This window comes from Notamacropus eugenii, chromosome 5, assembly GCF_028372415.1.
Source record: "Notamacropus eugenii isolate mMacEug1 chromosome 5, mMacEug1.pri_v2, whole genome shotgun sequence".
Classification (NCBI taxonomy): domain Eukaryota; kingdom Metazoa; phylum Chordata; class Mammalia; order Diprotodontia; family Macropodidae; genus Notamacropus; species Notamacropus eugenii.
The window spans coordinates 337,367,722-337,386,975 of record NC_092876.1 but is presented as its reverse complement, the minus strand read 5'-3'; the positions used below and the strand labels follow the sequence as shown (position 1 = coordinate 337,386,975).

Below are 19,254 nucleotides of genomic sequence, written 5' to 3'. Positions count from 1 at the left end.
GAAATGTAGGTTATGTAACAAATAAAATATATTAATAAGGGTTTTTTTTTAACTTAATCCAAAGCAGGGTGATTTCAGAAAACCCTGTAAAGACTTACATGAACTGAAACATAGCGAAGTGAACAGAACCAAGAGAACATTGGTGAAGGACTGTGAATGACTTAGCTATTCTCAACAATACAAAGATCTAAGACAATCCCAAAGGACTCATGATGAAGCATGCTCTCTGCCTCCAGAGAAAGAACTGATATTGTTTTAATACAGACTGAAGCATGCTTCTCAAGTCCCTAACTGCAACCACATTTCCAACACTTATAGTAGTATATTTAAACTATTACTTTACTGAGATCTAGAATATCTGATGGCTATATTCTCTCAAATGTCCTCTCCTCTACACTTCGAAGCTTCTCTGTATGGTCATCTACTCTTTCCTTCCTTCTTGGCACTAGAGAAGGGGTGTCCCTACTCTTCACTGAGGCTATTCCCCTCAACCTGTAGTCCTGAATCCCTTTCCTCTCTCCTTGCAGGACCTCTCTCCAGCAACCATTTCTTCTCTCACACATATTTTCAATATTTTCCTCACTACTGACCTTTTCTCAATTGCCTAAAACATTCTTAGATTTCTCCAACACTAAAACAAACAACAAAAACATCTTTCCTTGTCTTCTATTCTATCCAGCTACTGCCCTGTCTCCTCACTTTATGGTCAATCTTATGGGAAAAATTATCTGCACCCAATTCCTTCATCATCCACTGGTTTAAAAAGTCTTAAAATCTGGTTACCATCCCCATCACTCTCTTTTATATATTTTATTTTTCCAATTTGTATGTAAAAATAAGTTTTAACATTCAGTTGTTAAAAAAATTTTGTGTTCCAAATTATCTCCCTCCCCTGCTCCATGTCCCTATCCTGAAATGGAAAGCAACTTCATATAATACATATGTAATCATGTAAAACGTTTCCATATTAGTCATGTTGTGAAAGAAAACACAGACCCCAAAATTAAAAAAACCATCACAAAAAAATAAAGAGAAAAATGTTATGCTTCAATATTCATTCAGACTCCATCAGTTCTTTCTCTGGAGGTGAATAACATTTTTCATGATGAGTCGTTTGGAAATGTCTTAGATCACTACATTGCTGAGAATAAGTTATCAAGAGTTGATCATCATATAATACTACTGTTACTGTGTACAAAGCTCTCCTTGCTCTGCCCACTTCACTTCATGATCAGTTCATATAAGTCTTTCCAGGTTTTTCCTGAAATCATACTGCTCATCATCATCATCATCTCTTAATACAACTTCTCTCTTAAAGGTAACACTTTCTGTTTTCTCCCTATTCCAAGTCATCCTTTCCACAGCTACCAAAAGTATCTTCCTTGTGGAGACTCATGTTATTTCCTTGTGCAAAGATCTTCAGTAGTTCTCTACAGCTTACTGACTATAGTTCAAATTTCTTTGTGTAGCATTCCATATTCAAGGCTCGCTACAAATGGACATTATTTCATTAATTTAGAGTTATTTCGTATAACTCCCTTCCATGAACTCTATGTTCCAAACAAACTGGAGTACATGTATGCCATCCCCTTCATCCCCTCACCCCTCAAAAAGAATGCAAGCTACTTGACAAGGCAAGGGATATTTCATTTTTATATTCCAGCACTTAGTATAATTCCTTGTACACAGAATGTGAAAGTTAGTTAAATACATCCTGGGATAGTTTCTGAGTCTTTACTCATGTTCCTTTTACTGCCTCCACCACCCTCATCTTCTTCACCAGGTGTCTTTAGTCACACTTTTAAAGCCAACTCAAATGTCATCTCTTTCAAGAAACCTTCCTTTTTAGCACCACAAACCACTTTCTTATCTGTTTGTGGCTTATTCCCTACTTAGACCCTTTACTATCACATGTGGGCAAGCCATTTTAATTTTCTATTTTCCCCTATCATTTATGATAGGTTATGCCTATACCCTAAAGAATCAAAGAGGAAAAGGCTATTCTGTATGCCTAGAAAGCATATCTATCTCACCTTTTCATCTCTGAGATCACTAGTTTCCTTCAATGATCAGTCCAATTGTGGCCCCTCACATGAGGCCTTTTCTATCTTCCTAACTACTAATATGCCCCCTGTCACATTTGAGATTTTAACAAAAGGGCAAATTGAGGCATATCTCCAAGCAAGATAGCAGGGACATGGTATCTGCCAACAAATGGATCAATGGTTTGCTTCTATTTATGTCAAAGACTCTGAGCAAAAGAGCAGTTCCCCTTTTAAAGGTTTTGAGGAGTACATAACAGGGTGGATGACATCATGGGATTGGGGCAACATGATTAGTTACAGAGCTGAGGTGCAGAGAACAACATGACTGATTGGAAATTTGGTAATGGAGACCAGAAACAACTCCCATTTTTCTCCTGTGAGACTAAGAAGTGCTCATTGTCTGAGTGCAGGTGCAAAATAGTGGCCCAGGCTTTTGGACAGCAAACCAGACTCAGATCCAAACTCCCACTGCATTCACATGCATTCTCCAAGGTCATTTAAAGTCCTTGAGGCAGGAGAGCTAGATTTTTAAATGTAGGTAAACTCTGAACTAAGGTCAGAGACAAAGAATAGTGACTTTAGCAGTTACAGGACAAAATCAATTACTTGTAAATGGGATCAATAAGAAAATGATACAGGATCAATCTTCTTACTCCCATTAACATATTTATTTCATCTACATTTTGCAAATGCCTAAATGTGTTTATGTTGTCTCTTCCAGCAGAATGTAAGCTCCTTTTTCATTCAAATTTATAAGACAAAGAGCCATTCCCAAAGAGTTCAACAATTAAAGGATACAAATAGGTAGTTCTTCAAGAAATAAATGTATGCTACCAACAATCATATGAAAAACTGCTCCCAATTACTAATAATTAGATAAATTCAAATTAAGGCAACTTAAATGGGCAATGATAACAAAAGAGGAAAATGACAAATGTCAAAGGGACTGCAGGGAAACAGGCATATTACTGCACTTCTAGTGGACCTGTGGTCTAGACGTTCTGGAAAGCAATCTGGAGCAATTCCTCCAAAACCAAGCTGTGTAAACCCTTTGACCCGGCTACATTCCAAAGGGACAAAAGAAAAAGGACTTGTGTGCAAACACATTTAACAGCTCTTTTCAAAGCAGCCCCAAAATGTAAACCAATGGGGTACCCTAAATGTAACGGATATTATTTGGCCATAAGAAATGGTGAAAGACAGCTTCAAAGGAAATTAGGAAGACTTCTGTGAGTCGATACCAAGTGAAATGAGCAGAATGAGTTGAACAGTTCATACAGTAACAACATTACAAAGAAAAACCATTTTGAACTCAGTTCAGTACAATGATAAGCTACAACTCCAGAGATCTGAAGCTAGAACAAGCCTCGGACCTCCCACCAAACTGGTGACAGACATAAAATGCAAAATGAGAAATACATTTTCGGACATGGCAAACATAGAAATTTCTTTGCTGGACTATGCAGTTATGAAGGTTTGCTTCATTTTTCCTTAAAAAAACCTGTTCAACAGGTGAGGGGTGGTGAGTGGGAAAGATAAATGCTTGTAAAAATCAACCAATAATTTTTAAAAGATAAAAACAAAAGGAAACTAAGCTAGGGATGATTTAATTTTTGTCTTTGTTTATCTGCCAACAATGTTTTCTATAATGCCTAGCACATAGTAGGTACTTAATCTTTACTGGTCAACTGACTACTATGCAAATAACTATAGTGTAAAATTATATACAAGTGCATTCGAGTGAAGGACTATGTGAGGTCACTAAGGAATCAGGGTGATCAAGGAAGGATTCCTAGGTGAGATCTGATTTAGGTATTCTGGGACAAACAGTCAGGGGGAAATGAGAGGCATTTCACTTAAAGAGAACAAAAGAAGCAAAGAGGCAAAGGCAGGGTATGCATTGGTAACTCAAATACAGCTGAGTGTAGAATACATGAAAAGGAATAGTACAATATAAGGCTGGAAAGGTAGGGTAGAATCAAACTGTGAAGGAAATTTAATACCAAGTTAGGGAGTCTGTAGTAGTAAAAACTTTCTTTACAGTTTTCTTAGGAACAGTTGTGTGTTTGCTGTCCAGTAACAAAGAAGTAACAGAGAGTTCATAAAAGTAGCTCTTTAAGTAGCACGTGGTTTAAGGTTTCAAGAGAGGGACCAATATCAATGTATGACAACATTAGATTAGTACAAGAAATAATTATTTCTGTGGCTTCATGAGTGAGACTAATCCTTATGAGGAATGAATGCCACTATAGAGGAAAGGCATTTGCCTAACTCAATTCTCTATTTTTATCCCCAAAGATGATGGGATCTCCCCACTAGTCCAGAAGGACAAGGTGATCTTTCCACAGCAATGCATGGAATCAATCACTCTTGTCCCCAATTTCCTATTAGACAATTTCGAAGGCTTCTCAGTTGTGTCCAATTCTTCGTGTCTCCATTTGGGGGTTTTTGCCATTTCCTTCTCCAGTTCATTTCACAGATGAGGAACTGAGGCAAACAGGGTTGAGTGACTTGCCCTGGGTCACACAGCTAGTGTCTGAGGCCAGATTTGAACTCAGGTGTTCCTGACTCCAGACCTGGTGCTCTATACATTGTACCACTGAGCTGCCCTGATATAGCAATACCCCAAACTACAGTGAGAGTTGTTCAATGACATTCTACGATCTGAATCTAAACAGGAGTATCCTGAGTTCATAAACTGGGTCATGGATTATTTATTCCTGAGTTAGGGATTTTTATCCTACTTCTTGCTAGCAATTCCAGGATCCATTTCCTCTTAGGGAAATTCTTTTGAGACAGATCTTCTACTTAGAGCTGGTAGCACAATGGTTACCATGCCCAGGAGCTCAAAGGCTGGAGAAGGTTTTGTTTTTTTTCTAAAGAAAGTCTTGATGGATTTCGTGAACTACAAATCTAAGAGACTAGAAAAAAAAACCCACACAAACATGATAAGCACAAAAGATATTATCAAAATAACTATTATTAATTGTGAATGTTGTTAATGATAATGAAGATAATTAACAATGATGTTATCACACAGAAAATCATATTAAAGAAATCAAATAATATAAAACTGTCTTTACCGGTGTAGTTTGCCACCGTAGAACGGTTTAGTATGAAAAGTGATGCTAGCTGAATATCCAGTCTTTGCACAGTTGACATTGACTTTTCCACCTAATTCTACCCAAGGAACTGTTAAAATTGATCGGGCATATGCACATGGCAAGGAAAATGTGTATTCTTCTCCATGTTCCAAGAGACTAAGGATACCTGAAACATAATTATGGTTGATACTTTCAGCAAAAATTACAAAGATAGTCAAAGTAAAAAGACTCACATTGCTTTTCTTTTCCTGTGTTTTATTTAGAAACTGTGACCATATTTTTTGCTCAATATACATAGAAGTTGGGGCAAACTACTGAATTCCTTACAATAACAGTACATGGTAAAAATTTCCTAAAATAAACCAAACAAACCCCCCAAAACCACTGAACTCAGGCTGTCTATCACAAAACTGTAATCTTGCCACAACAGTATTCCTGGGCTGTATGCCACAAAGAATATCACAAATCAAGGTTTTAATAAGGTCCTTCCTTTGCTTCCAGTAAAAGCTCCCTCAGTGTCCAAAACAGCCTAGTTTCATGTAAAATTGCATGCCTCCTTGGATCATTTCATAGAGTGAAGTTCTAAGGCTTCAGTGAATATTAATCAATTCTGAAAATCATTAGTTTGAGGAAAATCTATAGTAACATATTTTCTAGTCTAAGGGAAGTTTAATGTTATTAAGACATAGACTCCAGGCCTCAGCTATTTTGCTGATTTTTTTTAAAGCATAAGAAAATAATGCTCCCTGAAAATACTAAACAGCATTCTAGATGATACAACTCTTAGTATTTTCAATAATAAAAAGATAATTACCCATCCTACTGAAAAATCTCATGCAATAAATAAATACTCAACATGCTTTGATAGTTTCTGACATTCCCATAAGAGAATTTGACACTCACGCCTTCTTTTGTTTGTTTTATGGTTTACAAAGCACTTTTATATAGAGTTTTTCTGATTCATACAACCTTTGAGGGAGGTGGGGCATGCATTATTATTCCCATTTTAGAGAAAACAGGAATCAAATACTTTCTCCAAAGTCAAAATAACAGAATTTCAAAGTGAACCACAGACTCAAATCATGTATGTCTAGCAAGTTTAAATTCAGAACAAAATGTTGAGCAAAATATGTTTCTTTTTTACCAGTGAATACCAGTAACATTCACCATGTTACACTTTTCAATGAATGCCAAAAGTCTTGTGGGATTTTTATGTTCTTGATCAAAAAATAGTACACTATACTCAACCCCCCTTTTCATATACTGATATAGAACAAAAGTATAAAATGCTTTTAAAATGTATGCATTTTTAGCAATTTATCAGTACCTTCTTCCCACAATCACCTGGAATACCCTTTAAACTAAATACTGCCCAATATTTTTCCTTCCAGTTCATAATTCATTTTTATTTTGGTATCTAGTATTATTAATAACATATGTACTTTCTTCCCCAAACAGTACTTGTTCTACCTACCTTCTCCGACCATTGTCACTCCTATTGACATTCCCAAGAATTTGCTTTTAGTCCAAACATGAGCATTTACACACATCTTCCTCTCTGCACATTCTGCGTAAAACCCTGAGACTGGAGGATGATGAGACACCTGTTCAGCAACAAATCTGACAGTATAACAGTCTGCTTCCACCTGGCTCAAAGGCTCTGGCAGAGAAGCCTGATCTGGGATTGCCTGTGAGGAAGAGCTGGAAGTCATGCTGGATGCTACATCACTCTTCGGCATCCGCCAGGAACAGTGAAATGTTTCTCCAATGATGGGATTGTAGGGTTTCTTTGCAATAGCTCCCTTACGGCCTTCATGAAATGAAGTAAGATAGTACTCTACAAAACGGATCATCCTGTCTTCAGCAGTAGTTCCATTGGTGATAGATATAAAGAGATCTGGATGAGACATAAAGTCTGCATACATTTCCAGCAAAGAACGTTTCTCTAGAATAAAGGTAGGAAGAACCACCTGAAACCAACAACAACAAAAAAATCCAATAAGTTCGAAGTAATCTTTATGTGTAGAAATCATGCATACTTGTAGTTCAAAATTAATCTATTTAAATTTTTTTAAAACAGTGACAACAATGTAAATGAAAAAAAAAACACCACGCCAAAAAAATCAAAAGTAAATATGACAAAATTATAAAAACCAAACAGGACTCAAATGAGGAGATATGAGAAGATACTTCCAACCTGCCCTTTCATGGAGGTGGGAGGTCCACAGGTGTTACACATTGCACAGGCTTTTGGATTTTTTCAACGTATAGATCAGTTGTGCTGCATTTTTCCTCTCTAAAAAAGACTATTTGTCATATAGGATGCTTTCTGGGAAGGAGACGGAGAAGGACACATGGGATACTATGGTGCTATAACAGAAAATATCAACAAAAACTTATTTTAAAAAGGGGTGGGATGTCCAAACCACTTATTAAAAAAAAAGCAGGTTCTAGAATCTAGGATCTAGAAAGATATAAAAGCCTTGCAGATTAGTTAGTAGATACTATCAAATACTTCATGCAAATTAAGAATTTATATCAACTCCAAGAATCATAGGGCAGGGTAAAGGGGATCAAACAGAAAAAAAAAAATCTCCTGATTAGAAAAAACAGAGTCAAAAGGAAATTACTAGGTAATTTAGCAAGTGCAGCCACAACCTTTCATTTTTCTGATTGTAGAGTGGCAAAGCACACACACACACACATGCACACACACACACACACACGTATGTGTTTAAGTTGCAGAAAAATACGGGCTTTCCTGAGATTAATAAAAAAAAAAAAAGCCAAAGAAAGTTTTTGATTAGAGGGATTACAGACTGGAGCAAAAAAATTGTAGAGGCATTTTAATTTCAAGTGCCAAGGAGATGAGTTGGAGCTTTGAATATCTAAGAATTTTGGAGCTCTAGATAGTTAAATGACATAAAAAGAATGTCAAAGGATGTTCTTTAAAATACAGTAGTGAAAATCAAAGTTAGATTAGGTAGGGTGCAATAATCACTGAAGTTAACTAAGAAAAGTATTGATCTATGTTGATTCTTCTAAACTATATCAGTGAATATTATTAAATGACTATAAGCATATTACCACATCTCTGAGACCTGAGTTTCTGAAGAGTAGATGCATATGGAGTAATTAGCTTCTATCTCATATGAATGTTATAAAGAAAAATTGAAATAATGTATGTAAAATGCTCTATAAATTTCAAGTTGCAAGATAAAAGTCAGTTGTTATTACTTATGTTTGCTGTTGTAGATGGTCATGATGACTGCCCAATGTTACTTTGGCCCACTGGCAGTTTTGGTGCTTAGAAAAAGGAAACTATCCTCAGAAAGGTACAAACCCATATAAACCCAAACCTATGAAATATGTCAAATGTCACGGAGTACCAAATATCAAACAAACTAGTTTCTTGACCTTTCTCAACTCTAGCTATATTCTCTTCTATAATAGAACTTTTCTTATACTATTATTATGTAAATATTTCAAAAATAAGACTTAAAGAATTAAAACACTAAAAGTAATTTAGTTTCTTTAAAAATCCAAAAATCAAAAATTCTGGTTTCTAAATAGTCATTAAAAAGATTATTATCTTAATAAAAATAGAAAATAAAAGAGTAGAATAACATTTATCTCACAAATGTAGTGGTCTAAAAGATCTCAGTAGATAGTGCAGCTTTAAAATACTAGAGCACTAAGACTTTTGGGACATCCTGTATATATACTTCTGATTTCTGTCTCACAGTTAAAGGCACAATAATTGCCATTAAAGGAATATAATCTGAGGAAAACAAACATTCTCACCAGTGTCATTAGTAACTACAAACTTAAAATATCCGTTAGGATTTAGTGATGGCATCAAAAACCTCAACACAAGAGGAAAAAACCTACGGTCAATTCCTACTTATCCATCCAACAGCATCACAGATGACTCAAATACACAATCCAAAATAATCTATCTTCAGCATATTATACAATTACTTTGTGGCAGATTTATTTCCTTGTTTATTATTGTTTTATAGGCTACAGTTAAAGCAAGTAAACATTATGCTAGCTGGGCAAAAAGTGAAGGAAGACTGTCAGGCAAGGCAAAATATTACCCACCTGTAAATAAACAGGAATTGAATAGTATGATAAATGTCAGGCAGAGCAGTTACTACAGTTATCCCTTCCACATAGTTACTTTCCCAATCGTGGTTTCAATATATTACAGGTGAATACAAGAAATTAAATGGGAATTTGGGGGGAGTTCTGTGGAAGCCGCAGATGCCATGCAAAGGTCAACAGATAACCCGGAAAAAGTTTGGAAAGTCAGAAATGCATAAAATATGTGTATAGTATAGCATAATATCAACACAGCTTATCTTTTAATATCATAATAATTCAGACGTTTCTGGTAGAAAAGGAATACCAAAAAATTTTATGCAGATTTTCCAGATCCTGGGAGCACCCCTAATCCTTGCATTGTGGAAAGAATAACTGTATGGTTTTGTGATGGTGAACAGTTTCCATGTGAATCCTCAGTACAATCCATGATGGTGGCCCTTTCATTTAGTAGAGAAGTAGTCATGAGGATGGTAGGTCTTTAAGTCTACTAATTTCAACAAAGGAGGCAAAGTAGGAAATCCAAAGTTATTAAAAGGTTTTGAGCAGAGGAAAGATACAAGCAAATTTATGAACAATCAGGCAGTGGTGTGAAGGTTAGTTTTGAGGAACGGAAGAACAGATGCCAGAAGAACAGTTAGCACCTCTTAGAAAACTATGACAAAAATTCAGGTAGATGTTAGTGAAGGGTAGTGTCTGTAAGAACAAAGAATAGGAGAAAATTATAAGAGATAAGATAATGCACTGGTAGAATCAAAAGTACTTGGAAGCTGATTATCTTTGGTAGATGAGGGAGTGGAAAGAGTTAAACAAATATCAAAGTTTCAAAGACATGAATGGTAGTACCAGTATCAGAAATGATGACATAAAAAAGAAAGGATTGATTTAGGGGAAAAGAGAATAAATCTGGATTTGAACATGTTGAGTTTGAGGTACAGGTAGAAACTTCCAAATATAATAGTACAAGATGAAGATATGGTGCTTGTGAAAGAAGTAGGAGCTTTAAGACTCTTAGGAATCATGTACGTAGAGATGAAGACTGAAGCTGTGGTGCTGATGAGGTATGCTTGAAAAGTATAGTAAAAAAAGATGGACAGAAAGGAAAAAAAGGACAGACACTTAAGGAACATATAATTCAAAGAATTAACTTCAAGGGCATAAGAAACTAGCTAAGAAGATAAAAAATGTTAAAGAAACAGAGTCAGAAGAATCAAAGCTCTTCCAAGCCAAGGAGGGAATACCCAGAAGTAGGGTCTACACAGTATCAAATGCTTTAACAAACCAAGGAGGATGGGGACTGAAAAAGACATTTAGATCCAAAATAATCTTTGAGAGAACACTGTCATTAAAATGGCAGGAATAAATGCCAGGTTTCAACAGGCTGAGAGACAGTGAGTAGTAAGCAAGTGTCAGTATTGGATATAGACAATGTCTTCTACACATGGGATTGGGAAGGAAAGGAGAAAGAGAAGAAGGTGGATGGATGAGGGTGACTGATCCAGAGGCCACTGGGACTGGGACATGTGACCATGCTTGTAAGCAGAAAGAAAGGAGTCACGAGGGAGGGAGAGAATAAATCTGCATGAGAAAAAAGTGGATGATTATTGAAATAAAGCCCAGGACGAGAGGAATCAAGGGCATACTCAGCACACAACAAGGTAAATCATCAAGTAGTGACACCGAATCAGATGAGCAGAACAGGAGAGTAGAAAGAATTTCTTTTTATTGGATGACCGCAACATTCTCAGTGATATAAGCAAATGATTCATGTGAGGGAGGGGAGGGAGACATGGCATAAGGACAGAGGAAAAATTTCAGAATTTTCACCATGGGAAATGAAATACAACACAAATAAAAGTAGAGGAGAAGGATGGCTAAGAAACAAGCAAAAGGCCATTTGAATTTAGGTATGATAAATTATCAGGCAGCTAGGTGGTACAGTGGAGTCAGAAGACTAATCTTTTTGAGTTCAAATCTGGCCTTAGACACTTAACTAGACTCTGGACAAGGCACTTAACCCTCTGCCTCACTTCCTCATCTGATGAGCTGGAGAAAGAAGAAAATACTCCAAGTATCTTTGCCAAGAAAACCCCATGGGGTCATGAAGAGTGGAACATGTCTGAAAAACGACTCAGTAACACAAACAACAAGTGATAAATTATTAGTGGGTTAAGTCAATTTGATTTCAGCACGTTTTCCAGCAAGACTAGGCAGCACGAAAGCAAAAGCTGACAAATTAGATGGTAGGGGCTATCTCAGGTTGAGGATTAGTAGGTCAAGAACGACAAAACCTTAAGGGAATGGGGAAAAGATCCTAGGTCCAATGAATCAAGTAAATAGCATTTATTAAATACCTACTATATCCCAGTGCTTATTACATGCCAGGCACTGTTAGGCAATGGGTATAAAAATTTACATTCTCCTGAATGTTAGATGGCGGATAATGAATCATTAAAATGGTACATGATGGTAAGACCAAACCTTTGCAGAAGTAGTGTGTGGAAGATCATTGGAGTTCAAGAGGTTGAGGAACTGCGTAATCAGGATTAAAAATATCATGAACATGAATAGTGAAACAACAGGGAATGGATTGGAGAGAAAGACCTCAATTCAAGTACCAAAGTTACTGAGGAACGTTGGAGAGCAATAGATTGTAAAACAAAACAAAACAAAACAAAAACCTGGAGAGACTGCCTGGACCACAGATGAGATATGGTTATATACAAGTAAACATAGAGGAATGATCTAGAAACAGTAATAAGGAGTAAAGGCAACCTCTCCCAGTGGCTCTGGGAGTGAAGGATAATAACAGCAAGCACCTACACAGTGCTTTAAAGTTTGCAAAGCACTTTACATACGTTATCTCATGTAGTCCGCACAACGATCCCACAAAATAGGTACTAATACTGTCCCTATTTTACAGATGAAAAAAATGAAGCCAGGTAAGGTTAAGTGATTTGCCCAGCATCACACACTGAATAAGTGATCAAGGCAGTATTTACATTCAGGTCTTCCTGACTTCAAGTTCAGCACTTACACACTCTGTACTACCTAACTATCTCCCCTTAGAGGAAGCCAACTTCAGGGGCATTTGGGGTTACTGAGGATGCAGGGTCTTCAGGGGAGGGCTGGAGTTGATAAAAAATAAGGTGAAAATAATGTTGGAGGAAAAGTTCAAAGACATAGAGATCTATATGCTTTTTCCATTCCACATAAATACCAATAAATGCTTCTTTTAGAAAAATAAAGCATGCCATTGAAGAGGCTACTAGAAAACAAGGGAATCCAGTAAAAAATACTGGCATCACAAATTAGCCAACAGAAAATACATTTAACTGCTGAGTTTCCTTCACAGTCAACCTACACTAGAACTTACCCTTGTTAAATCCATGCCCAGCTTAAGCTGCGACAGGAGGTGCAGGATAACACTGCGCTGTTCTTCCACAGCCCCCAGATCATCTTCCTTATTATCACAAGTGTCCTCCACCTCATCATCTGCATTTATTTCCTCAGGTTCCTGGATAGAAAACAAAGGATCTATTATTTTAAAGTACTTGTTCACATAGCTAAAAAAGTGGGGGGAGACACAGGAGTTCAGGACCTAAAATAAATTACGGGGGGCCTGAAATCAGTTACGGAGCAGGTAAGAAGTATAAAATATACCCCTCAGCACAGGTATGACAGTAATTGAGAAAAGTATTTTGCCCAAATGGAATTTGAGCTGACAAATTTTAAAGCTAAAAAAAAAAAAAAAAAAAAGTTGAGTGAGCTGTATTCAGCACTATGTTTATGTCTCCAACTTAAGATGAGACCCTTGAAGGAAATTTCAACTTCATAAGATCTATCATAAATGAGACAGCATTAAGAAATATAAATCTAGTTCATCTTTAGGAAAGTAAAAAGTACTCCAGGCAATAGGAACCACTGTGGGAACACACCTGATAAAATAGCTACTAAGAATTTACTAGTTACTTAGAATGATATGAGTAGAAAAGGTAAAGAAATCCTCATCTTTTTAGTTAGGTAATTAAGATTTTTTCTACATCTGGTAGAAAGCTTTGTAACAGCCAGGAAAAAAAATTTTAATATCTCCTAGGAGATCCAGCACTGAAAGTTCTATTTTATTAGTGCAATAGTGAGAAAGGAACATTTTACAAAAGAATGTAAGGTTTTTTCCCACTGCTCTGAGAAATAATGTGAAGATCCAGTATTATGATTCTCCACCAATAAAACAGGAAAACATTCTCATCAAGGACAGAATGGTACAACAATAATCATCTTGAAAATATCTAACCAGTACTATTGAAATTACTTCTTTTGGAAAGTATGCACAGGGAACACTTGTTCTACCAATCATCATAGTAGATGCTTATTGATATAACAGGTCTTGAAAATAAGAGAAACAAATATTGAGGAAATCAAAGTTACCATTACTCAGTCCTGCCCTTTTTTCACTGAGCTACTTTAATGTTTAACACCATTATCAAGAATTTTTTCCTTGTAACCAATTTAAATCAGTTTTGCGATAGTTTAAAATGACTTCTTTCTGCATCCCCTAAGGAACTTCAGCTCCATAGAGATATTAAAAATAGTAACTACATATTTGTGAAACAACAACATGGAAATAGCAAATTGTCAGATCTTAATGAAAAGCCTTCTCTAACTTTCTTATATATAAAGATAGGAATCCAAATGAATAGATTAATAATGCAAATGCAGCTTTAGGATTATTCACTGATTACAAAGATTACCTTGTATATCTGAACTATTTCCTGGAATAATCACATTAAAATTTAAACATAAGACCAATTATTTATATAGGCAAGTTGGTATACTTTAGACAGTGGGTTTTTTGCGGGGGAGGTGTGCTGCTGTGGCACAAAAGATAATACACTCAAATTCTCCAAAAAACCTTTAAAAATTCATTCTTTTCAGGAAATCACAGAATTGTAAAACTCTAAGAAAACATTAAAAACCATCTCATATAACCCCTACTAATTATGAAGAAGCTGAAGCTCAAGGAAATTAAATGATTAACAATCATGAGAGTCAGGACTTAATCCAGTCCAGCACTCTTTCTACAACATAGCTAAGAATGACTTATCAGTACAGTGAAATGAAGGAAAATCATTCCATTATCAAGTTATGGCTTTTGAAATTTAATAGCTCTCTTCTTTCCTATGTACTTTTTGCACATGTGTGCTATAAAAGATAAACTTCAGGGACAACAAGTTAACTTTCAAAGGAGCAAGATAGTGCTTGAGTTAATGAAATATTAATTAATGGAAAAATGGTCTAAACCTTCTAAAATATATGGAAGATGCAACAAACCTGGGATGCTTAACTAGCAGATAATTAACTTGGGGAATTTAGGAATTTCAAGAAATTGTATGAGTTAATGTTGAACAAAGAAAACAGAACCAGGAGAACAATTCAGCAATGACTGCAAGAGCATAAGAGTAGATGCAAGGACCAAAACTGGTGCCAAAGGACAAACAATATACACTGCCCTCCTCTGGCGAGCGTGAAGTTACTGATGCCAAATGTTATATGTGCTGATGGTTATGGACATGTTAGTGGGTTGTGCTTAACTGTTTTTTCTCGTTAAAAGGGAGGTTCTGGATGGAGAGGTGGGAACTGAGAAATACCAGGAAATGACTGTGATACAAAACCAAAGATATCAATAAAATTTAAAATGTTTTTAAAGGGAAAAAAAGAACTAATTCTTGGTGTTTCTGTTACCAAAACTAAAAAGCTCAGACAATCTAAAAAGACTTAAAGGGAAACCATCATTCTACAAAACACCCACACCCTTCTGCTTTCCCCCTAACAGTTGATATATATTTTGTTGGTGAGTATCTTCCTACCTCTCCAAGGATCCCTTTCTTTCCTTACCACTAAAGGGAAATACTTACCTGTTGGGGTTGGAAGCTCAATTCCATGTGGACAGTCTTGGGCGGGTAAAGGTGGGAACTTCTAAATCTTAGAGCTCTCACGAGACCCCCCCAGGAAACGGCTGGGAATCGAGGTGAACCGAGCTATCTCGTGTATTTCCGCCTCTTCCCGTGAGAAACGTGATGGGAGAGAGCTCTCCCCGCCCTCGAGATTGTCCCGGATCTGGGCACACTATTGTTATCTAACAGCACGGTATTTAGATGCAAACTATGCGACTGGAGAGTTAAGTAGGATCAGGGAAGCCTGAAAGCTCTCTTAGCACGTGAGGAGCCAAAGAGGACACAAGGCTCCGCTTTTCCTCTTCTCCTTCTCTCCCCTCCCCCTCTCTCCCCGCTTGTACTTCTACTTCCAATCTCTTATTGTAAGATCTTTGCCTCCTTGGGAAATTCTTCTATCCCTCCTAAGGAAGAATCCCCTGCACTTGTAACTAGACCCTGAAATAAAGCTCAACCCTTGTTCGACTCTGGAACGTCCTTTCTCTCATAGGAGCATCCGGTTTGGCCAACCGAAGACCTCGGGAGGTGAGGTAAGAAGACTCGGGTAGCCCACAGGCCTCTAGGCCTGGCACTTACCTATTTATGAATCTTTCAGATTCTGGCATACCCTTCTCATCAGGCTGTGTTCACATGCATATATTTATTTTGACATGCCTGGCTTCTTACCCTCACTCTATCTATGTTCCCTATTCTATCAGAAAGGCAGCACGATCCTAGGCCGGAAACTCACCTCTCAGCTTCGGTTATAAAATACCCTTTGCTGGTTCATCCTATCTCCCACCTGGGAATATCCCCCAATGTTCTGTTCCATGGAGGTCTTTTTCTTTTCTCCCTCTACAAGCTCTCCTATGGGTTTAATTATCGTATTCATAGAAATGATAGTTAAACAAAGGAGCTTATATTTTGATGATCTAGCTCTCCAGTATCTGACTTGATCCAGTTAAATCCCCCAAAGATCATCCTCTATCTCTTTTGCCCTTTCCAGGAGAAAGTCTACAATACACACATACATACATAATAAATAGGTTTCTCTACTTCCTCTCCTCTTGCTCTCTTCTTAAACCCATAACAATCTAGCTTCTGGTCTCATCATTCTTCAAAACTGCTCCCTCCAAAGTTACCAACAATCTCTTGACTGTCAAATCCAATGGCTTTCCTCAATCCTTATCCTTCTGGAACTTTCTGCAAACTCCAACACTGATCATTTTCTTCTCTTTAGGTTTTCAGAGCACTACTTTCTCTTGGTTCTTGTCCTACTTATAAAACTGTTCCTTCTCAGGCTCTTTTGCTGTATCTCTATCCTGCATATTATATTAGAGGGTTATGTCCTCTAACTAAAGGTGTCCCACAGGGATCTATTCTGGGCCCTCTTCTTTTCTCCTTCTATACTATTTTACTTGATGATCTCATCAGGTCCCATGGATTTCATTACCATCTCTATGCTAATGATTCTCAATTCTATCTATCCTGCCCCAAACTTTCTACTGACCTCCAGTCTCGTATTTCAACTGCCTTTCAGACATTTCAAAGTGGATATCCAGTAGACTTCTTAAAGTCAACATGTCCAAAAGTGAACTCATTATCTTTCCTCCAAAGACTTCCCTTTCTACTAATTTTCCTATTAATGTCAAGAGCACCTGCCCAGTTCCCCAGGTTTACAATCTACGTATCATTTTTGACTCCTAACTATTTCTCACTGCCCCCATATCTAATCTGTTGCCAAAACTTATTGATTTCACCAAATATGTCTCTTCTGTCCATTGATATTACCACAATCCTAGTGCAGGCCTCAATTACTTCATGCTTAGAATACTGCAACAGCCTGCTGGTTGGTCTGCCTGGTTCAAGTCCCTCCTCTCTCCAAACCATTCTCCATTCAGCCACCAAAGTGGCTCCCAGGGTCAAACAGAAAATCCTGCTTGATGTTCAAAGCCCTTCTTTTATTATTTCTTTTAAATTTTAATAGTTTAAAAAAATCTTGAGTCCCAAACTGTCTCCCTCCTCTCAGCCCCTTTCCTACTCATTGAGAAGCAAGCAATGTAATCAGTAATGCCTGTGAGATCATGCAAAATTATTTCCATATCATCCATGTCACCAAAAAAAAAAGCAAGAAAAATAAAATTAAAAAAATATACTTCAATTTGCATCCAGAGGTCATCAGTTCTCTTCCTGGAAGTGAAAGGTCATCAGTTCTCTTCCAGGAAGTGAATAGCATATTTTGGCAATGACTCTATCTTCTATCACTGTATTGATCAGAATAGCTAGATCTTTCACACAGTATTTTATGATACTGCTGTAGCTGTGAGCAATACCTCCTGATTCTGTTCATTCTGCATTTCATACAGGTTTTCCTGGGTTTTTCTGAAACCATTCCCCTCATTTCTTATAGCACAATAGTATTTCATCTCAATTATATATCCCAACTTGTTCAGGCATTCTGCAATTTATGGTTTTAAAAAAATTTCTATTTATAATGCTTTAAAAAAATCTAAGTTCCACTGATCTGAAGACTTTTATGCCCTTATGGTTTAAAAGTAGCTCCCACTTTATAATGTGTTATAGTTTGCACATAATTTTTACCTCAACAACTGTGTGAGATGTATGTTTCCTTTATATAAAATGAGACAGAGAAGATGATCTAAGGTTCCTTCCTGTTCTAAATTTCAAAGCCCTTCTAAACAACTTTATCTTTCCAGTCTTCTCACAACTTATTCTCCACCATATACTTTTTGATCCAGTGATGTTGGCCTCCCAGTTGTTTCATGGACAAGACAGTTCATTTTTCAGCTCCTGTGCATGTTCTCTAGTGGTTCCCCATGCCTAGAATGCTCTCCCCTCCTATCTGCCTCCTGGCTTTCTCTGAGTCCCAACTAAAATCCTATCTTCTACAGAAAACCTTCCCTAGCTCCTTTGCCTTGACTCCATTAATTATTTCCCATTTGTAAATATTTATTTGTTTGTTGTCTTGCCCATTGAACTGTGATATCCTCAAGGGCAGGGACTCTTTTTTGACTCTTTTTCTGTCCCCAGGGCTTAACACAGTGGCTGGCACAGAAGAGGCACTTAGATTCTTACTAACTGAGTGACTAACAGTTTCAGTTTCTTCCGTGAGCCACAGGTCCTGCACTACTAATTGCTTACTGAACATTTCAAAACAGATTTTCCTGCAATATTTCAAACCCAACACATCCAAACTGAACTCATCACCTGTCTCTCAAAAACATCTCTTTTAAACTTCCCTCTTTTTATCAAAGGCACCACCATTCTTCCAGTCTCCTAGGTTTGTATTATCAGAATTATTCTGGACTCCTCCTCCCAGTGGACATTCTTCCTCATTCCACATAGCTAATAAGTTCTCAAATGCTGCCCTTTCTACCTTTACAATCTCTCTTACATCTGACCCCTTTTCTCCACTTACACTACTCTTACTGTAGTTCAAGTCCTTATTAGCTCTCATCTGAAATATTACCACAACCCATCTAATGCTCCAATCCACTCTACACATTACAATTCCTTTCTCCAAAGGAAAAATATTTTTGATAAATACAGATCTGTCCATGTCATACTCCTATCCAATCAACAACAAGTGATTTCCATTGTCTTCAAGATAAAATATAAACTTCTTTATTTAGCTTTTAAACCTCTATTTAACACAGCCCCAACCTATCCTTCTAGCTATCTCCTATCTAACCTATCTCCTCTTTCCCACACTCTGACAAAATAGATCTTCCTACTCTGACACCCAACACTCTGCCTCCCATCTCTGTGCCTTTACAAGTGGCTGGCTCCCACATCTGGAATGAACATCCACTGTACTTCTGCTACATCCTTTTTCTTTAAGACAAAGTTGAAGTGCCATCTTCTGTGAGAAGCCTTTCCTGATCACCCCAATTGCTAGTACTTTCCATCCTGAACTATCTGGTATTTCATCTCTGCATATACTTGCATTGTATTTATTTATATATTTGCTGTCTCCCTCATTAGACTATAAGCTCTTTCTAAGAAGAGATTGCTTCATTCTTTGTACTTGTCCTCCCGGCTCCTTTTATA

The 19,254-nt window shown here is 37.0% G+C and overlaps 1 protein-coding gene across 1 annotated transcript in view; it reads right to left on the bottom strand.

Annotated features, from left to right (window-relative positions):
- The window catches only part of OSBPL11 (oxysterol binding protein like 11), a 90,526-nt gene that overhangs the window by 10,198 nt on the left and 61,074 nt on the right, over positions 1 to 19,254 (bottom strand). The window contains exons 8-10 of the mRNA XM_072613731.1: positions 12,630 to 12,770; positions 6,624 to 7,119; positions 5,129 to 5,315 (exon numbers count right to left, since the gene is read on the bottom strand). Of these exons, the coding sequence (XP_072469832.1) occupies positions 5,129 to 5,315; positions 6,624 to 7,119; positions 12,630 to 12,770 (824 nt within the window). The remainder of the gene's footprint in view (positions 1 to 5,128; positions 5,316 to 6,623; positions 7,120 to 12,629; positions 12,771 to 19,254) is intronic.